Genomic DNA, 16,724 nt, shown 5'->3' with positions numbered 1-16,724 from the left:
GGGAAGGATGGAGCGCGAGATTGACAGGCGGATCGGTGCGGCGGCCGCAGTAATGCGGTCGTTGTATTGGTCTGTCGTGGTGAAGAGAGAGCTGAGCCGAAAGGCGAAGCTCTCAATTTACCGGTCAATCTACGTTCCTACCCTCACCTATGGTCATGAACTTTGGGTCATGACCGAAAGAATAAGATCCCGGATACAAGCGGCCGAAATGAGTTTCCTTCGCAGGGTGGCGGGGCGCTCACTTAGAGATAGGGTGTGGAGCTCTGTCACATGGGAGGAGCTCAGAGTAGAGCCGCTGCTCCTCCACATCGAGAGGAGCCAGCTGAGGTGGCTCGGGCATCTGTAACGGATGCCCCCTGGATGCCTCCCTCGGGAGGTGTTCCAGACATGTCCCACCGGGAGGAGGAGACCCCAAGGAAGACCCAGGACACGCTGGAGTGACTATGTCGCCCGGCTGGACTGGGAACGCCTTGGGATCCTCCCGGAGGAGCTGGAGGAAGTGTCCGGGGAGAGGGAAGTCTGGGTGTCCCTGCTCAAGCAGCTGCCCCCGCGATCCGGCCCCGGATAAGCGGAAGAAAATGGATGGATGGATAGAGTAGTACTCCCCAAGAGCTGTAAACACACTTGATGGGTAAAATTAGTGGAGTTACCCTTTAAGGCTAACAACATACTGCAGACTCATTCCTGGGTCCAGTCTAAAGTTTTATACCACTAATCCACACAAGGAAGACTGTGATCATGGTGGAAAGTAGGGATGCACGATATGGAGCCGATAACCAATAATTATTTTCTTCTCACGGCCGATACTGATACCGGATAATAATTTAACATTTTTTGTACTTTAAAAATAAGTTCATAACCTGCAGTGTTTTCACCCCTGGGGGTAAAAAGGCTAAGATGTAGTGGGCAAAGAGGGATGATTTATTATTCATAGCTCTAATAACATTTATTTATTTAATAACAACACTTGTGGAACACATATTGCAAGTTACAATTGTGTTGTCTTCTTTTGAACTTGAAAAGCAATGCCCTCTCCTTTTTCTGGATTAACTGGTTAGTTGTTTTGTCAATAAAATGTTAATATAATAAATAAAAAGATGAACATCACAGTGTAGCTCTTCAATGTCTTCAAATGCCCAACAGTCCAAAATCATTACATTTAAAATGATTATAAAAAATAGCAAATTCTCCTATCAAACAGCTGACCCTACAAGCAAAGGATGAAAAAGTTTGAACGACCAAGAATAGAGATGCAACAAAAAGGAGAAAACTGAAGGTGTCATTTGGTCTGTGGGAAATTTTGATGAGCATCGTTCACATTTTTTGACATATACTCAACTATTAATCCATTAATAGTGAAAACAGTCAGTGGATTGATAATAATTGATAATGAAAATTATCATTAGCTGCAGTCCTTATCAAGAATCAGACCTTCTGCACGAGCCACACACACTTGCCAAACACAACAGATTTATGATGAACTAACTTTTTCTGGATTAGATTATGGTACTGGATTGATAATGGGTTATAGTAGCAGATGATCGACATGATTAGAGGTTTATTTTACAAAACACTAAATCCATAATACATACATCCATAAATTTCAAACACTGAAATAGAAATCTACCCTCCTCAGTGACTCCCACCTCTCCATGACGGCATCATCTCACTGAATTATCATCATAGAAATCTATATAACAGCATCTCTTCTTGTTGCTCTCACTACTCACAGACAGTCAGCACGATATCTCATCATAGGCCAGACCAGTGTGGCATTGAAGTAAGTTTAACTTTCTTAATTTACCTTTCCATTTCAACGTTTGTTAAAAAGTTAGACAGTGCTCTGAATCTAGCTGAGATCTGCAGCCTTTTTCAAAAACAGTCCATTTGTTCTTTATTTGCTTTGCCTTAATTGTGTCATTTATTACAAAATGTAATGATAAACAACTCTTTTGTTCATAACTTTGAAAATGTGATATTTTATTCCAATCAGAGATAACAGGTCTATCTAACCATAAATAGGGCTGTTTTTTTTCTCTATTTTCAATGTTATTCTATTTTTCCTCTTAAATCAGAGATGCAACAATTAGGATAATCAATTCATCAATCAAAAGAAAATTTATTGTCAACAACTTCAATAATCAATTCACCGTTTCAGTCATATTCAAAGCATAATGTTTCTTTTATTATGTGAGAATTTTCTGTAAGTGAGTCTGTGAGTTTTTGGAGACATCATTTTGGGCTCTGGGAAATTGTGATATTTCATAATTGTTTGACTTTTTACAGACAGCGATTCATTGTGGAAATAATCAGCAGATTGATTGTCAGTGAAAATAACTGTTAGTTGGAGCTTTATGTAATTATACTTCTTTCTTTTGGGGAACTCAGAGCTGCACGATATGTTAAAATCTTTTGCCATTATTTTGACAGATGTGATTCAGGATTAGTGTAACTCATCATTTTTGCATCACAGCTTTTATTCTCACTGAAAAAACTATAACATCATGATGTTGTGACATTTGTTGGAGTCTCTATTGATCATACATGTTTTCTTACGTCTGGATAACTAGATTTGTAGGCCAGGACATTCTGCAGCACTGCAGTACTTCATTATAATGATTTTCCTTCACGTATTTTACCATTATCAAACAACTGAGGCTTCTGTGATTTGGATATTGCACTTAGCCATACAATTTTCATGATTGATGATTTTTAATTGAACTAAACTCAGACGGTTTCATTGACTCAACAATATCTGAGACACTGACAGCTCTTTTTCCAATTTGATCTGAACCGAGATTTGGTTTCTCAGGACTAAGCAGGACGAGGTGCGATATGAACTCAACCAGACGTCTGGACAGCCTGAGTGAAGCTTTCTTAAAGAACTTCATCACCATTGCTATCGCCGTCATCATCAACTTCATCAATGGAACTTTTGTCTACACCTACTTCAAGAGCCATGTCTTCCAGAGAGACCCCAGGTGATACGAGGACCATGTGTTTTCTCTCACACAAATAGATGAAGAGATAGGTGAAGATGATTACAGTTAAAGCGATGAGATTTCTGCTCTTGTACCTTCAGATATTTTGCCAAATGCTGTGATGGTGACTCGTCTTTCCTCTGAACCCTGCTCTCTTCTTATTTTTTCCTCTCCTGTCTTATCTTCTCCTTGCTGGCTGCTGTGCTCGTCTCTCCTGCAGGTATGTGCTGTACATACACTTGGTTATCAATGACATAATCATGCTGACAATTTCTGTGGCGCTGCAGATCATGACATACACCATTCCCCTGAAACTGGCTCCCTGCTGCTTCATGCTGCTCATCTTAGTCACTACGAGCAAGTAGGTGTCTGTTATTTGTTCAACTTAAAGTGTTAACACAACTATTCTGCATATGTGCTTTGGGGGTTTTCTTGGATCTGACATTCCCACTGCATAGAGTACATGTTTTAGTTTGGGGTGGACTATTTTGAGTTTTTCAGTTGATACCGATAACAGAAAACTACCTGCTTTAGATCAGAACAAGTGTAGGTGCTGAACTTCCAAGTTTCAACTTTCATTTCTCCAAGTGAGGAAATAAAACAAGTAACTAAGAGCAGCAACTGTGTTTAAGAACTGAGCCAACAAACTATTGGCCTATATTTATTTAAAACGTGACATGTCCAGGCTTTGTGCACAAAGTCAAGCAGGAGTTTCTGCTCGGACATTTTCAGTGGCAAAAATATTCACAGTGGGAAAAACATTGTGATTACAGTGCACAGCAGCAGCTTTGCATAAACTGAATCTAAATCAGCCTCCTTGCTGCATTCACTCTGTTATCACCTACTGCAAAAGTGTCTGTGCCAGGCTTTACACAGGGTTCACAGTGATGAATATAGAAGCCCCTTTCTGCCAGTTAGAGAAAGTGAAAAAGTCAAAACTGAGCTTGATGGGAAAAACATGAAATTAAAAAATTGAAACTATGAGATTTAAGTAATAAGTATGGGTTAAAGTCATTACTATTAGATTAAAAAGTCTAAATTGTTAGATGAAAAGTTGAAATTGACATACAACAGTCATATTTTTGACTTTCTGACTCATAATTATGGTTTACAATGGGAATATTTCTTTGTATTATACATATGTTTTATCAAAGCTAAGTTTTTATTAATATTTTTGTCTTTAACTGGCGGAAATGGGCGTCCATAGGATCATATCAGGGCAATAAATAAGTCATGTATGCATGAGAGAGAAGTCAGTCTCTTCTGGTTCATTGTTTCAATCCCTTTTTAATGCTGCTCCTTGTAGTTGGCCTACGTGACCTCAGTATTTATAAAATCCTGGTTACAGCCCTGCATGCAAGAAAATGTTCCACCTTAGAAGATACCAGTAGTCTTCATGAATCAATTGTTAGAAATAAGAAACTGTGCATGCATGCCAACACCCATCACATGCGCTTTTACATGTATGCTTTGGTCCTTAAACAAATAGCACTACACCCCCTGTTTATCGATAATAATTTCACTGTCAGCCAAACAAGTAAAAGACAAATGTGCTCAGCCACCACAATAATGTAATATTAAAGTGTATAAATACAGCGAGAGAGCAAGTTAGCAAGAACTAACTTTGATGCCAGAGCAGCAGAAAGTAATAAATACAGAGGACTCACATTCCTCATACTGTTAGCTAACATTAGCACATGTAGGTTATACTTACAGTCGTGGTGGAGTGAGGCTGTGGTCCTCAGGGTCTCAGTGTGACAGTAAATCCTCTGGTAGTCTTCACAACTGGCTGTAAAATGTACCTGATAACAACAACGGCCGACCAACAACACGACGACATGACTGACGGCCGCCAACACTGTAAACTTCAGACAGACGGCTAACGAACAGGATTAGCATTAGCAAACATGGTCCTCGGCAGCAGGGAGCGAGCTCAGGGAGCACGATTATTTCCTCCGAAAAGCTTCCTGGCTGAGGCGACATGATGACACTTCTGGCAGGATAGCTGATAAATTAAATAATATCTTGGTAGCATTAGCATTAGCATTAATGTGTTAGCAGCAGAGTTCGACAACACCGTCAACGGCTTAAAACCCAGCTGGGCGGAGATTAGAATGTTTCAAAAGCCCGCCTTTACTGCGAGGGTGCGTTTGATTTATGTTCCAACTGGAAGAGTTTCACTGTCAGAGGTGGAGGTAGTACTCAGATACTTTACTTAGAAGTATTAAAATACTCCTAAAGTCCTGCATTTAAAATATTACTTAGTGTGTAAGTTATTTCTGGCGTCCTTTGGTCAAAAATCAATAATAACCTTTCAGCATGTTGTAATTCACAGTGTGATGACACAACACTGGACCTCTGTCTCCTCTCGGCTCTGTGTTCAGGCTTTAAACAATCAGGGCCGTGACGGCAGTGTTCAGCCAATCACAGCTCATTTTACAGAGCGAGCTGTTTCGGGCGTTCCTATTGGTTGCTCGACCAAAGTCGGTGCGCGCCGCATTCACGTTCGTGAAGATGCAATGGCGGACGTCCCGGCAGGAAAAAGCCGCTATCCCGGAGTTACCAACAAAAGCGTACACGGCAAAGCAGCCAAAAAAAAGGGATGACCGATGTAGAGAAACGAGAGTCTAAGAGGGAGCGTGACAACAGACAGGACAAATCGTATGTAAACGTTGGACAAGCGTATCCAAGGTGGAGAGAGCTTAGCGATAGCATCGGGCTGAAGAAGGACACTGAGCTTGCTGTTCTTCTCCTGGACAGGTGAGCCTCCAGTGTCAGTTTGACGTAGCTAATCATCTAAATGTGTGGTAGTAATTGGCTGTGTAGTTGAAATGACCGTGAATCTAATAAAGCAGGATGAATCTGCTCATTATTTTCTCCATTAATAAAAGAAATCTAACTAAGTGTATTTACTGACGAATTGCACTTATGTAGGTCTTCAATTTTTAGACACTTTACTTGAGTATTTCCATTTTCTGCTACTCTCTACTCCACATTTACTCCACTACATTTATCTGATAACTTTAGTTACTTGTCACTTTGCAGATTGCTAGCTGCATCAGAGCCAAAGTAGCACATTTTAAAATTAATTTAGGCTATTTTATAGACAATTGAATAGAAAAAACACTGATTCCAAAAATCTGAAAAAATATTAGATTAGATTAGATCATCAGCTTCATGTTGTGGTGGATGATTAAATAAAGGTCAAATACATGTTCAGTATGTCTGTTCACACATGAGATCCACACTTCTTTCGTATTTGTCTTCACCCAGGAACAGCCCTCTGAACCTGGCTGGCATGGCACTCGAGCGTTATATTGCTGTTTGCAAACCTCTTCATCACGTTCATATCTGCACCCTGCAGCGGACCTATGGTCTCATCGCACTGATCTGGGCCGTCTCCTTCCTGCCCACCGTCACAGATGTCACCTTCCTTGTTGAAACCCAGCCTCTTTCTATCTTCTTAAGAAACGTCATCTGTTACCCCTCCAACATCTTCAGCACACCGTTCCACAAGACACACAGGGCAGTTGTCCAGGTGAAATATTGATTATTAATCTTTGATTTCCTGTATGATGTCAGCCATTTGTTTACTCCATGGAGCAGTTTGTTTATGTTTTTGGCTTGTGTGCCTTTGTGTCCTCCTCAGGGGCTTCTGCTTTGCTTCGTCTTCCTGACTGTGCTCATCACCTACCTGAAGGTCCTCTGCACTGCCCGGGCAGCCTCAGGTTTGAACCAGGCCTCAGCCAGAAACGCCCGTAACACCATCCTGCTGCACGGAGTCCAGCTCCTCATCTGCATGTCCTCCTTCATTTCTCCATTCATCACCATGATGTTAGTCACCGCTTGGCCCAAGAAACGCACCACAATTCTCTTCACCAACTACCTGGTTACCGATATACTTCCACGTCTGCTCAGTCCGCTCATATACGGCATCAGAGACAAGACATTCAGCTGCCACGTCAGGATGCACTTCTGCTCGAGGTGCTATCCTGCAGAGAAGAGGGTGAACCCGATGGGCCCCCAGAGAAGGTCCAAAAAGGTCTCACACTGAATGACCTTAAAACACCAGTGATTTTGCATGTTTTAGTTCATTATCTGAAAATACAAGTTGATTTTGGTTTTTAATTGAAAGGAATGTTTGTGAGAGAATAATCAACATAATTGTGTTAAAATCTGCTCCGATGCCTTCAGGCCCTCATGATTTAAAGGGTCAACGCTACATTTGGGTCAGAAAAAGTTTGTAAAAGTTTCTTTCCATAAAAGTAAATGCAAATTTTTATGAAATACAACAGTACAATGTAAACCAGCTTTAGTAACAATGCTCCAAATGCTGTTTGACTGTTGAAGTGCAGTGCAGAATGCATTAAAAAAAACAAAAACATTAAAAATTCAGTTGCTTTAGCCTTTGTTCTTATTGAAAAACTGAATATGTTCAGTACTTTACCTTAAATGATCCCAAACACCTGAACAGCCTCAAAAATATCACACTATTCAAGTTCAAGTTTAAGGTAATGGCTAATTCAACCATAATGATAATTGATAATGATTAATAATATAATTTCTGATTTTAAACAGATATTTTACATTTTATTTCATTCATATAAATCTCAGAATCCAGGGATGGGGAGTGCTACCATCTCTTCTAATTCAATCAAACCAAACCCACTTTCAAACAATCTGCTTGATCCAGATTTTTATTTCGATCACTCATATATACCAGACACATAAATACGCCTGATTTTTTTTTCATCAAGATCCATGCATTATCCCCTGAGAACATTTACAAAATTGTTCGAAAAATGCCTTATCTTGCAATGTTAATGAAATTGAGAAATAATTCCTGGATCTGTCCCTTTATCTGGAGCCAGGCCAAAACTTAATGGCGTCTGTTCTGGACTGAAACACATCCTCCATCTAAGTTTTGTGGAAATCCGTTCTGTAGTTATTGTTTAATCCTGCTGACAAACCAATCTACCAAAAAGCATACACAACAATTATCTCCATAGTGGTAATTTATCAAAGTAGAACATGTATGGATTGATTTCAGTTTCTTCATTAAACTGTGGTTTTGGGGGCCGATATGGTTGATTGATAAAAATGTCTGTGCAACACCTGATGCTTAAATTTAAAAACTAATCAGTTGACTGATGTCAGTTATTGTTGTTATGAGTGTGAAGAGGCATTGTAGAATTTGAACCATCTGGAAAGATGACTGGTGAAGTTTTTATGACTATAAAAACTTGCAAATGACCTCCTCCATCACCGTATAGCCACTAAGGAAAACACAGCATTAAGAAATACACACAGTGACAACATTCATTTTTAACCGTAAGTCTCTCTCTTAAAAAGCTTAACCTCATAGGGAAGACAACAAAAGGTAACAGATTTCTGATTGGTGGTTCTGCTGTGTGAAGTAAACTGTTTAGGAAATAAATAAATGAGGGAGAAAGAAAGGCCAACAGTACATGAGGCCTTTTCAAGATGCAAACCCAGCTGTTGGCCACTAGATGGAGCCATCATCACAGACATGCAGGAGTCAATGACATGCAGCTTTAATGAATAAATAGAGATGTATGAGAAGAAAAAGCTGCTGTTGATTGTTTACATTGTTTCATTTTTGGGTGAACTGTTCCTTTAATGTGTTTGTGCACTGCTGGGCATTAGAGAGGAAGCGTCTGCGCTCTGTTGAGTTTATCCTGATGAGGAAAAGTGAAAAGTCAGCTGTAGTTAGTGGGAAACCTGCTGTCAGTGCAGTTTGTCTCCGTGGACATTAGAGGTTTATTACTGTGATTAAAAAACAAAAACATCATGGGTTCGTTAAACGACTCCGGAGATTTCACAAAATGTTATTAAGGACCACACACGCTGTTAAACTCTGAGCTGTGAGAGCTCAGGAATATTACAGGAAATATGAAACTCCATTAAGAACCACTTTAAACTTATTATCGACTTCAGCAGCAGAGGTGGAAACAGCACTCAGATCTGGTGCTTAAATAAAAGTCGCAACCACAGTGTAGAAATACTCAGTTACAAGTACAAGTCGAGCATTTTAAGTGAAGTAAAAGTACATCAGAATATTCTTAAACATCCTTTACCAGCTTCAACATTTAAGTTATGAACACAATGTTACATCAATAATTATAATTAAATAATACAATATTCTGAAATATGCCTCTCTGTATACTCAGTACTTTTACTTTTGGTACTTTAACTACTTTATATAGGATTACTTCTGGTTATCTCGAGACTTTCCCCTCAAGGATCAACTAAATGTTATTTTACCCTAAAATATACAGTGTTGTAAAAAGTACACGAGTCATACTTGAGTAAAAGTCTCAAAGTATCTGTGGTTGAGAGTACTGAAGTATCAAAAGTACAAGTAAAAGTAAATTATTGATGTATTTACATGTATGTTTATACTGTATATTATGTTTACCGACCGTCAGACCTCATATTGAACATTAAATCATAATTTATATGTTGATTATGTTGTACTCAATCTGCAAAGTAACTATCAACTAAAGTTATCAATTAATGTAGTGGAGTAAAAGTACAATATTCACCTCCAAAATGTAGTGGACAGAAAGTTTAAAGTAGCAAATAACGGAAATACTCAGTACCTCAAAATTTGACATGAGTAAATGTACTTAATTACATTTAATCACTGATAATCTTAAATCATGATTTGTTTGCTGATTATATCTTGCATTACTAAACTGAATCTGCAAAGTAACTAAAGTAAAATAATCAGTGATTAAATGAAACTAAGTACATTTACTCAAATATCGTCTGTAGATACTTTAAGGTACTTGTACTTTACTTGAGTATTTCCATTTTGTGCTACTTTATACTTCCACTCCACTACATTTGGAGCCAAATATTGTACTTTTTACTTCACTACATTTACTTGATTACTTTAGTTACTAGTTACTTTTATGATTGGATGCTACATCTGAGCCAAAGTAGTTTTTAAATCAATTTACTTTAGTGATTTAAAAAAACAATATCTGATGCAGTAAAAGATGACGGTAAATATATATAAGTTACATTTACTTGTACTTTAGTTACTTAAGTACATTGATTGCCAGAAAAGTACTTATGATACATGAGTACATTTCAAATCGGATACTTTAAGTACTTTTCACATGGTTGACTTTCACTTTTATCAAAGTAATGTTGTAACGTGATATCTTTACTTTTACTCGAGTATGACTCATGAGTACTGTTAACAACACTGTAAATAAGTGAAGTGGAGTGAAAAAGTACAATAATTCTCTCTGAATTGTAATGGAGTAGAAGTATCGTAAAAAAAAACACTCAAGTGATGTAGTTACTTAAGTAAAGTACTTGAGTAAATATACTTGATTACTTTTCCCCACTGTTCAGCAGACCGAGCCTCTGAGGAGATGTGAAAATAAAGACTTTATATTTAATCAAACTCGCTCTGATTGGACCGCTGAGCGCCGCACGCGCACCAGAGCAGCGCGTGCCTGTCGGGATTTTCCGCTCGCGCTCCGGAAGAGGCCGAATGCTCCGCTGCGCGCGGACAGACGCGCGGACGGAGGCTCACCGCGCGCCTCCCCGCCGGACTCCCGCAGCTCTCCCGCACTGTCTGCTGCTGCGGGCGGACTGACGGGCGTCCTGGAAGTTTTGTAGAGAAGAAGCTCGCTGCGTTTTGTTCTGTTACTCGACCCGTGCTGGACAGTTTGGTCTTTTTCTCAGCGGTGAAAGTGTGAAACTTCTCGTCCAGACATCATGGGGTGAAAGTGACCTGAGAGGAGGAGGAGGTGATGGTGATGGTGATGAAGGAGAGTCGTGACCGAACTCACAGGTGAGATCCAGCAGCACTTTATCTGTAATGTTCCTGTGTATGAGGCTGAGGTGTGTTGATCAGCTGTGGCTCGTTAAAGTTCCTCTGTGTTGTGTTGTGTTGTGTTGTGTTGTGTTGTGTTGTGTTGTGTTCACTTCACTGTGTGTCTCCGTGTGTTGTTTGAAGCTGCAGCTCTTCCCTCTGCTGAATTATAGATCAACTTTATTTCTGTATGTGCAGCATGGCAGCTCCCCTGAGAGCTCAGCATGGGCCACACGTGTAATTATAGACACACACACACAGACACACACACACACACACAGACACACACACACACACACACACAGTTGTTTACTCTCTTTTCGTTTGTTTGTTGCTTGTACACAACATGACAATACAGATTATTGTGATCGCGTCATCACGAACTGCTGTTACTGCTGAGACTTCTATTTTTGAATTTCATTGCCATAAGTGCAGTGATGGAATGTAACTAAGTACATTTACTCAAGTACTGTACTCAGATACAACTTTGAGGTACTTGAGTGTTTCCAGTTTCTTCTACTTTATACTTCCGCTGCACCACATGTTGGAGGCTCACACAGTGTTTCTCACTCCACTGCAGTGATTTGATGACTTTAGTTACTAGTTACTTTGCAGATTACGTAGAGAAGTAAAACATTTAATATTTGCCTCCAAAAGCAGTGGAGAATAGATAGATACATTTTATTACAGACTCTAAGTCCAGTTAAGAACAAATACAAAAAGACAGAGAAGGAAAAAAACAAAACAAAACAATTACAACAACAACAACAACATACTGCAGGATCTGATCTGCAGGATCAATCATTTAGTCGATAAACGTCACTGAACTTAATTTTAGCAAGAAACCAAAGTTTCTAAAGATATTTGGTAAAGGGGAATTTTCACGCAAAATTTTAAGTGAAAATCAAGTTTGAATGTAAAAAAATCTCCTCAACAGCTCTTCATAAAATGAAATGAAATAAAATGAAATATCAGGATATATTTCGCCAAATACCTCAACATCATAGCAACAGTATAGTTGTGATAACTATTGGTCCTTTAACAAAATATCAACAATATGAGATTTTTGATCAATAATCATCAGTAATGTGGATATCATATAAAGACACATTAAAACAGTCTGGTAAGTTCAGAAAATAACATCACTTTACTGTAACGCAGCCTTTAAAACCAGGAGAAGACAACACTTATGTATATCAGGATATATGAGATCCAAAATCCAAAATGATAAAGTCTCATGTCATGGTGACGATATGATACCGTATAGAACCCCCGTCAATAGTCTTTATCATTGTGAACAAATCATTTTAGATAATACAACAATATGCAATGAAAACACTAATTAAAGATGTGAGACAATATGTTTTTAAGAGTTTAAAGACTGGTCCACCCTTCGTGTGCCTCACAGTGGTTTGTTCCACTGTATTGTTCTGTACACACGTTTCTGGGAGAATTCACGTGAACGCAGCTCAAGTCAGATCAACAACCTGGAAAGTCAGAGAAAATGTCGGTACACGAGTTGCCGCGGTGACGTCATGTGACGCCGAAACATGGCGGACAAAAGTAAACACTGGGTTGATGGTAATGAGCACATTTGTGAAACATATTTCATGATCTGTTTACTTCGCTCTTCCTTGTCACTCAACTACTGGAAACAGCTGTTAATGCTTTGTTTAAACATCGTGTTGCTCCCACGTTCCAACTTGATGCTCACGAACACGCTGAAGTCAGAAGAACGACTTCTGAATCAGAAAGTGGAGCATGTGAACGCAGCATTAGGAACTTCTTTACAAAAGTTAAGATGCAACCCAACCACCAGAATAAACCAAGTATATCAGTGTATCCCATCTATTTTTTTTTGTTTTTTTGTGCGAACACACGAGTGTAAACCAATATTTGCAGGGACAGTTTATTCCTCCACAATCGTCCTCGAGCCTTTCCGTTCTGGTCCTTCCTGTCCGAAACAACTTGTTTATTTCAGCATTTCCATCAGTTTTTCTTGCTGATTTTGTATTTTCTTCCCACACGCCTCAATAAACAGCAAAGACAGGAAGGACTTGCATTTCTGTAACACTTTTTCCAGTCGACTGATCTCTCAAAGAGCTTCACAACACTTCACATTCACACATCCATACACTGATGGCAGAGGCTGCCGTGCGAGGTGCCGACCTGATGAATTTGGGGTTCGGTATCTGACTCGAGGCTGTGTAGCTGGAGGAGCCAAGGAATCGAACCAGCGACCCCTCCGATTACTGGACGTCCCGCTATACCTAAAGACCACTCTATAACCGCTCCCCCTCAAGCGAAGTGAAAAAATATTTCCCTCTGACATGTGCAGCACAAAATGCAAACACTCAAAGTACAAGAATATCAAAATTGCACTTGAATGCACAACTTTAGTAAAAGTTTGTTGTTACCATCTATAAATCCTAACATGCTTCCCACATACACACCCACCACCGCTCACTGTCAGAGAGAAACGTGATTAAACAGCAGCAGGAAGAGAGAGAAACATTCAGACGGCTCTGCTGGTTAAAACACCATTAAGTCCACATTAGGTTAACACCTGGGCCATTTCCTACACTCTGCAATTAGACATGATAACATTACATTACAGCCTCACTTTACCTGCAGCTGGAGGCTTTTAACTGCCGTCTCATAATGGACAAATACCCTCAGTCCTGTCAGAGAGGAGCAGCTTTACACCAGGAGGCGTCACTCTGATCAGAAATAAAAAACACTAGAATAAAAACATCTTCATTCCCTGAAACTTCACTTGTTGCTAAGCAATGTTAAACCAACATTTGCCAACTGAACTGTGCTGAATTATGTTTGCTGGCAGCCACATTAACGCTGTACTGTAAAAGTATTTTAGGACACAGTGGAAACATTCGAGGCCTTTGGGCAGGACTACAAACTGACATTTCTAATGTGCAAAGATGTTTACACAGTGTGAGAGTTTGATGTGAACTTTATTATTTATTCATGTGTTGAGTGATTTCATAGTTTCATTGTGACAGTGTGTACACTGTGTGGGTGTTTGTGCAGTAGATGAGCGTGCGTGGGAGTCTCTTTTGGCTGCATACATGTTTTTTTTTTAAAAACTTGATCATCACATGAAAACAAGCTGCTTCAACCCTGTGTTAATGTTGATAGGAACTAAATGATGATTGAATTGTTTTCTTCTTTTTTTAAAAATCTGTCTTACACACAGAAAATATTAATTCATTCTCCAAAGATATAAAAATCCAGTAAAAGCTTTCTGGCTCTGCACCAGCGCACACTGTGTTTCAGAGTTTATATTAAAATGTCTGGAACAATCAAATTAGCGTCCGGTCGTCCCGTCTTTGAAGTGCATTTAGCAGAGTAGGTGAAATTAGAGTGGCCCCATCACAAGAGGAGGCTGAGAGGATAAAAGTCAGGCTCCTCCTCGTCAGAAAGTTTTTAAAGGGTTTTGGTTTTTGCTGACTCAGCTTGAGATGAAGGAAAGAGGGACGTCTGAGTCACATCCAGAATAATTATATTAAAAAAACTATGTTCCAAACAAAACTGCAGCTTCAATGTCAAATACTGAGTGATGGAATGAAGTACATTTACTCAATCTCTGTATTAAAAAAATATTTTGAGGTACAGTATTTCCATTTTCTGCTACTTTATAATATCACTCCATTACAGTAATTTGGTAACTTCAGTTCGGTTTGTAGTTACTCTGCAGATTTAATGCTGCATCAGAGCCTGGGCAAAAAAACAAACAAAAAAATGCTGAATCCGATCTGATAATCTGTAACACTTCATGACGAACATCATTAAAGGTGCAGCATCTAAGAATTGGCCACCTGTTGAATACATACTCGAAATAATGAGGGGCAGCAGATCACCAGAGTAACCGCTAACTACTGCCAACTGTAGCCACAGTTAGCTCTGTTAGCTGCGCAGTCCAGGCTGGGAGCTCGAAACACTGGTGGAGTGTTAGGGTGTGTGTCCACATAATGTTTTTTTCTTTTTCTTTTTTCAATTATTCCCAAAGAAGCACGAGTGTCTTGCGGTCACTCCGAGCGTTTCGCATTAAAATCTCTGTAGTTTTCAGAAAGGCGCTGGTGACGTCACCGTGGCTCTTTTTCTTAATAATATTCACCGTATTTTTGTCTCCCGTGGATCAGTCATGCTCCCACATCCTCCTCGCTCTGATGTCCCGATGTGAAATAAAAAACAAACAGATAGTAAACCACAGGGGGGCGCTGTGGATCACACAGCGGTGGTTGTCATCATATTGTTGTCATAGAGACAGGACGCACATGCAGCGTTTTTTCTCTCAGCACACGAATACTTGGTCTCAGCGCTCCTGAACGCTCAGCTGGCGCTTTTCATCCCGACAAAAACACGGTGTGGACACGAACCCTGAGTGTTTACTGGGCCAGAACAGGAGCTTTGGACCGGGTCGGGTAGAGGCTAACTGTTAGCATGCTAAACATCATAACGTCACACCTTCACATTCTGTTGATTTTCATGAAGTTATGTTTTTAAGCACAACTCTTACATATTGCACCTTTAATAAATGGTAAATTAAAAGTTGATTTAACTTCTATACGTTTCAGATATAATAAACTTATAATAGTTATTTAGTTAGTTACAGTATTTATTTTGTTTGTTGTTAAGTTGCAGCTGATGTTTATAACACTTTGTGAATCATAAATAAATACTGTGAGATTCATCTATAAAGACTATTTGACGGGCCCTAAAGAAAATGTATAACTTCATTAACTAAAGTTTAATTATATATTTTATAGCTATTATTAAATTACTATGAATTTAACACTTATTAATATTTTTTATGATACCTGTGCTTTTAGTTACTGCAAAAAAAAATTACTTTTACTATAAAGTATGTTTATAAGATACTTCAGGTGTGGGTTATTCACTTTTATGGTCGTAAAATTGTTGTAATATTTTTATATGATATGTTTACTGTCTCTCAATTATAAAACTTTTCATGAGACAAAAATAAACAAAGAATATGGAAACAGCAGCTTTATCTTTACATCACTCAAGATGTTCTGTTTCCAAGGTTTTAACATATTTATATTCTGACATTGTTTTATATCAAAATGATTAAATTATTGTTTATGATGACGTTTGAATGAGCAGAACAAAGGACAGATTATGTTTCAGTGTTACTCTAACTCGGTACTCAGCACACATTGTGGTTACAGTACGAGGCAGCTCTGATGTAACTGAATCTGCAAGAGAAAGATTGAATGTCCTCAGAACATCCTCGTCGATGAATACTCCTTTAATTTTTTTTATATATTTGTGTTTTCCTGCTGAGATTCAGCAGAGGGACGGAAACAAAGAGGGAATTTCCTACAACAATTTCAACTTCGGAAGAAACTGAGCCTCATATTAATTTATTATAAACTTTGGAGTGTATTTTTTCTACAGAACGAGGACTGTGGATTTTGACCCATCATTTCACATTAGAAAGATGTCTTTTAATGGCCAGAAGGAATTAATTCATACTGTTCTGTTATTAGCTTAAAAAATGTCCTTAAAGACGTCGATCATGAGCATCAACGTCCACAGTCTGAATTAGAGCTGCAGCGTTTAATCGATTAGTTATCGACTATTAAATTAACCACCAACTATTTTGATAATAGATTAATTGGTTTGAGTAATTCTTCAGTCAAAATTCTGATTCCAGCTTCTTAGATGTGAATATTTTCTGGTTTATTTCCTCTGACACAGTAAACTGAACAACAACACAAGACATTTGAAGACGTCAACTTGAAAAAACACTCATCGACCAAACATCTAATTGATTAATTAAGAAAAAATCTACAGATTAATTGACTATCAATGTAATTATCTGCAGCCCTAGTTTAAATCCAGCC

The 16,724-nt window shown here is 38.8% G+C and overlaps 1 protein-coding gene across 1 annotated transcript; it reads left to right on the top strand.

Annotated features, from left to right (window-relative positions):
* Window positions 1–2,835: 2,835 nt before the first annotated feature.
* LOC140997610 (odorant receptor 131-2-like) lies at window positions 2,836–7,273 on the top strand. Its single transcript, XM_073467567.1, has 4 exons — window positions 2,836–2,981; window positions 3,202–3,342; window positions 6,255–6,519; window positions 6,631–7,273. The coding sequence occupies exons 1-4, from the start codon at window positions 2,836–2,838 to the stop codon at window positions 7,033–7,035; spliced, it is 957 nt and encodes a 318-aa protein (XP_073323668.1). The 3' UTR covers window positions 7,036–7,273.
* The last annotated feature ends 9,451 nt before the right edge of the window (window positions 7,274–16,724 follow it).

This window comes from Pagrus major, chromosome 6, assembly GCF_040436345.1.
Source record: "Pagrus major chromosome 6, Pma_NU_1.0".
Classification (NCBI taxonomy): Eukaryota; Metazoa; Chordata; class Actinopteri; order Spariformes; family Sparidae; genus Pagrus; species Pagrus major.
The sequence above is the reverse complement of the archived record's forward strand: the minus strand, read 5'-3'. Positions and strand labels throughout refer to the sequence as shown.

Excerpts from the sequence above, each read along its gene's own strand:
- LOC140997610 (XM_073467567.1), top strand. The coding sequence starts at position 2,836 with ATGAACTCAACCAGACGTCTGGACAGCCTGAGTGAAGCTTTCTTAAAG. Across the intron at positions 2,982-3,201 it reads GTCTTCCAGAGAGACCCCAG|GTATGTGCTGTACATACACT; the intron begins GTGATACGAGGA and ends TCTCTCCTGCAG. Across the intron at positions 6,520-6,630 it reads CACACAGGGCAGTTGTCCAG|GGGCTTCTGCTTTGCTTCGT; the intron begins GTGAAATATTGA and ends TGTCCTCCTCAG.